This window comes from Dipodomys ordii, unplaced genomic scaffold (genome assembly GCF_000151885.1).
Source record: "Dipodomys ordii isolate 6190 unplaced genomic scaffold, Dord_2.0 Scaffold91, whole genome shotgun sequence".
In the NCBI taxonomy this organism is placed as follows: Eukaryota; Metazoa; Chordata; class Mammalia; order Rodentia; family Heteromyidae; genus Dipodomys; species Dipodomys ordii.
The window spans coordinates 4,382,009-4,385,248 of NW_012267307.1; the positions used below are offsets into that span (position 1 = coordinate 4,382,009).

At 61.2% G+C, this 3,240-nt stretch overlaps 1 protein-coding gene across 1 annotated transcript in view; it reads left to right on the plus strand.

Annotated features, from left to right (window-relative positions):
* Nfatc1 (nuclear factor of activated T-cells, cytoplasmic, calcineurin-dependent 1) overlaps positions 1-3,240 on the plus strand; it is a 117,471-nt gene that overhangs the window by 3,905 nt on the left and 110,326 nt on the right. Inside the window, exon 2 of the mRNA XM_013026119.1 lies at positions 1,023-2,124. Within this exon, the coding sequence (XP_012881573.1) occupies positions 1,023-2,124 (1,102 nt within the window). The remainder of the gene's footprint in view (positions 1-1,022; positions 2,125-3,240) is intronic.

The following is a 3,240-nucleotide window of genomic DNA, read 5'->3' on the forward strand; positions in this document are numbered from 1 at the left end:
TCCATCCACCCATCCACCATCCATCCACCCATCCACCATCCATCCACCCATCCACCATCCATCCACCCATCCACCATCCATCCACCATCCATCCACCCATCCACCATCCATCCACCCATCCACCATCCATCCACCCATCCACCATTCATCCACGTGGCCCTTCATCTGTCTGCCCATCCACCCACCATCTGCCCACGAAACAGAATGAACATTTGCTTGCTTTTTGGAGAGAGGGGCTTCCTGCATAGCCCAGGTGGCCTTTGGCCTGTGGTCTTCTTTCAGCCCACTGGGTGATGCTAGGAGAGGTGTGTTCCCTCCACCCCCAATTAAATTAAACCCCTTACCTGTGCCAGGCATACTGTGAGGCTCTGAAGACAGCTGTGAACCAGATTAAGGCAGGAAAAATTCCTAACTGCTTGGAACTTGGTTTCTGTTGGCCAAAGAGATAAATGAATGAACACACAATATTAGATTGATCTTGCTTGCTTGCTTGCTGGTTTTATTGTTGTTGTTGGTCACAGGGCTGGAACATAGAGCGCTGGTGCCGTCCCTGAGCTCTTTAGCTCAAGACTAGGGCTCTACCGCTTAGAGCCACAGCTCTACTTCTGGTTTTCTTGAGGTTAAGTGGAGATAAGAATCACAGACTTTCCTGCCCAGGCTGGCTCTGAGCCGTGATCCTCAGATCTCAGCCTCCTGAGTGGCTAGGATGACAGGTGTGAGCCACCAGTGTCTGCCGTGGCATTTCTTAAAAGAGAAAAAAATATATAGTTGATGACCCAGGTGTTGGGTTGGGCTCGGAAGTCCAGATTGTCGAATGAGAAGCAGAAGACAGTAGTCGCAGGTCAGACCTCTCAAGAGGACGTCCAGGGACCCAGTAGCTGAGGCGGGCGGGCGGCTTTGGAGCAGGCTGGACGCAGGGGTGAGGCCAGGGGTGTGGGTCTGGGGCTGTGGGGTACGGTGGGTGCCAGGTCTGGTGTCCACTGAACTCCGGGGTTTACCATCTCTTCTCTTTCACCTTCCAGAGCACTACAGCTATGCGCCCCCCTCCGTGAGCTCCGCGCTGCCTCTGCCCGTGGCACACCCCTCCCTGCCCGGGCCCTGCCACGACCTCCAGCCCTCTGCGCCCGGCGTGCCAGCTCTTCCTCCCGCTGGCCACCCCTTGGGGTATGGGGGTGCCGTGGACGGCGGGCCCTCGGGATATTTTCTGTCTTCTGGTAACAATCGGCCCAACGGCACTCCGGCCCTGGAGAGCCCCCGCATCGAGATCACGTCGTACCTGGGCCTGCACCACGCGGGCGGCCCGTTCCTCCACGATGCGGACGTGGAGGACCTGCTTCCCAGCTGCCGGCGCTCGCCGTCCACCGCCACGCTGCCCCTGCCCGGCCTGGAGGCCTACCGAGACCCGTCCTGCCTGAGCCCGGCCAGCAGCCTCTCCTCCCGAAGCTGCAACTCCGAGGCCTCCTCCTATGAGTCCGGCCACTCCTACCCCTACGCCTCGCCCCAGACATCGCCCTGGCAGTCCCCCTGCGTGTCCCCGAAGACCACAGACCCGGAGGAGGCCTTTCCCCGGGGCCTGGGCGCCTGCCACCTGCTGGGCTCTCCTCGCCATTCTCCGTCCACCTCGCCCCGGGCGAGCGTCACAGAGGAGAGCTGGCTGGGGGCCCGGGGCTCGAGGCCCACGTCCCCCTGCAACAAGCGCAAGTACTGCCTGAATGGCAGCCAGGCCCCCTGCTCGCCCCGGGGGTCCCCGGCGCCCTCGCCGCTCGGCTCCCGCCGCGTCAGCGGGACGGAGGACACCTGGCTCAGCACCACCACCCAGTACACCAGCGCCGCCATCGTGGCGGCCATCAACGCCCTCACCACCGACGGCAGCCTGGGCCCGGGCGACGGGGTCCCCACCAAGGCCCGCAAGACGGCCCCGGAGCCCGCGCCCCCCGTGGCGCTCAAGGTGGAGCCCGCGGGGGACGAGCCGGGCGCCACCCCGCCCGCCTCCGACTTCCCGCCCGAGGACTTTGCCTTCCAGCACCTGAGGAAGGGCGGCTTCTGCGAGCAGTACCTGTCCGTGCCGCAGGCCCCGTACCAGTGGGCGAAGCCCAAGTCGCTGGCCCCCGTGTCCTACATGAGGTAAGCAGGAGTGGGCAGGCTGGTCTCACCCCAGGACCCCGTTCCAAAGGCTGCCCCAACACCACCCCTGAATGCCGTCAGCAGCAGCACAGCCCCCGCTCCTTCCTGCAGGCCACGCTCCCGGCTGCCACGTGTGCATTCCGGGAGCAGTCCCACCTCCTCGGGGCTGGCCACGGGTGTACACATGGCCATGTTCTCGGTAAACCCATGCCCGCAGGGGCTTTGCTGACTGCACATCACTTCAATTGCTGTCACCGTGAGGAGTGCAGAAGGGACTTTAGCCCGCACCCCCAGAGCAGCGCGCATGCCTGCCCCCTCCACCCAGGAGAGAGGCCTGTGCACGCCGGCAGTCAGGGAGCTTGTGTGTATATGCTGACAGGGAGCTTGTGTGCACACTGACAGGGAGCTTGTGTGCACACTGACAGGGAGCTTGTGTGCACACTGACAGGGAGCTTGTGTGTACACTGACAGGGAGCTTGTGTGTATATGCTGACAGGGAGCTTGTGTGTACACTGACAGGGAGCTTGTGTGCACACTGACAGGGAGCTTGTGTGTATATGCTGACAGGGAGCTTGTGTGTATATGCTGACAGGGAGCTCGTGTGCACACACTGACAGGGAGCTTGTGTGCACACTGACAGGGAGCTTGTGTGTACACTGACAGGCAGCTTGTGTGCACACTGACAGGGAGCTTGTGTGCACACTTGACAGGGAGCTTGTGTGCACACACTGACAGGGAGCTTGTGTGTATATGCTGACAGGGAGTTTGTGTGTATATGCTGACAGGGAGCTTGTGTGTACACTGACAGGGAGCTTGTGTGTACACTGACAGGGAGCTTGTGTGCACACTGACAGGGAGCTCGTGTGTACACTGGCAGGGAGCTTGTGTGTATATGCTGAAAGGGAGCTTGTGTGTATATGCTGACAGGGAGCTTGTGTGTATATGCTGACAGGGAGGTTGTGTGCACACTGGCAGTCAGGGAGGTTGTGTGTGCACACTGGCAGTCAGGGAGGTTGTGTGTGCACACCGACAGTCAGGGAGGTTGTGTGTGCACACCGGCAGTCAGGGAGGTTGTGTGTGCACACCGGCAGTCAGGGAGGTTGTGTGTGCACACCG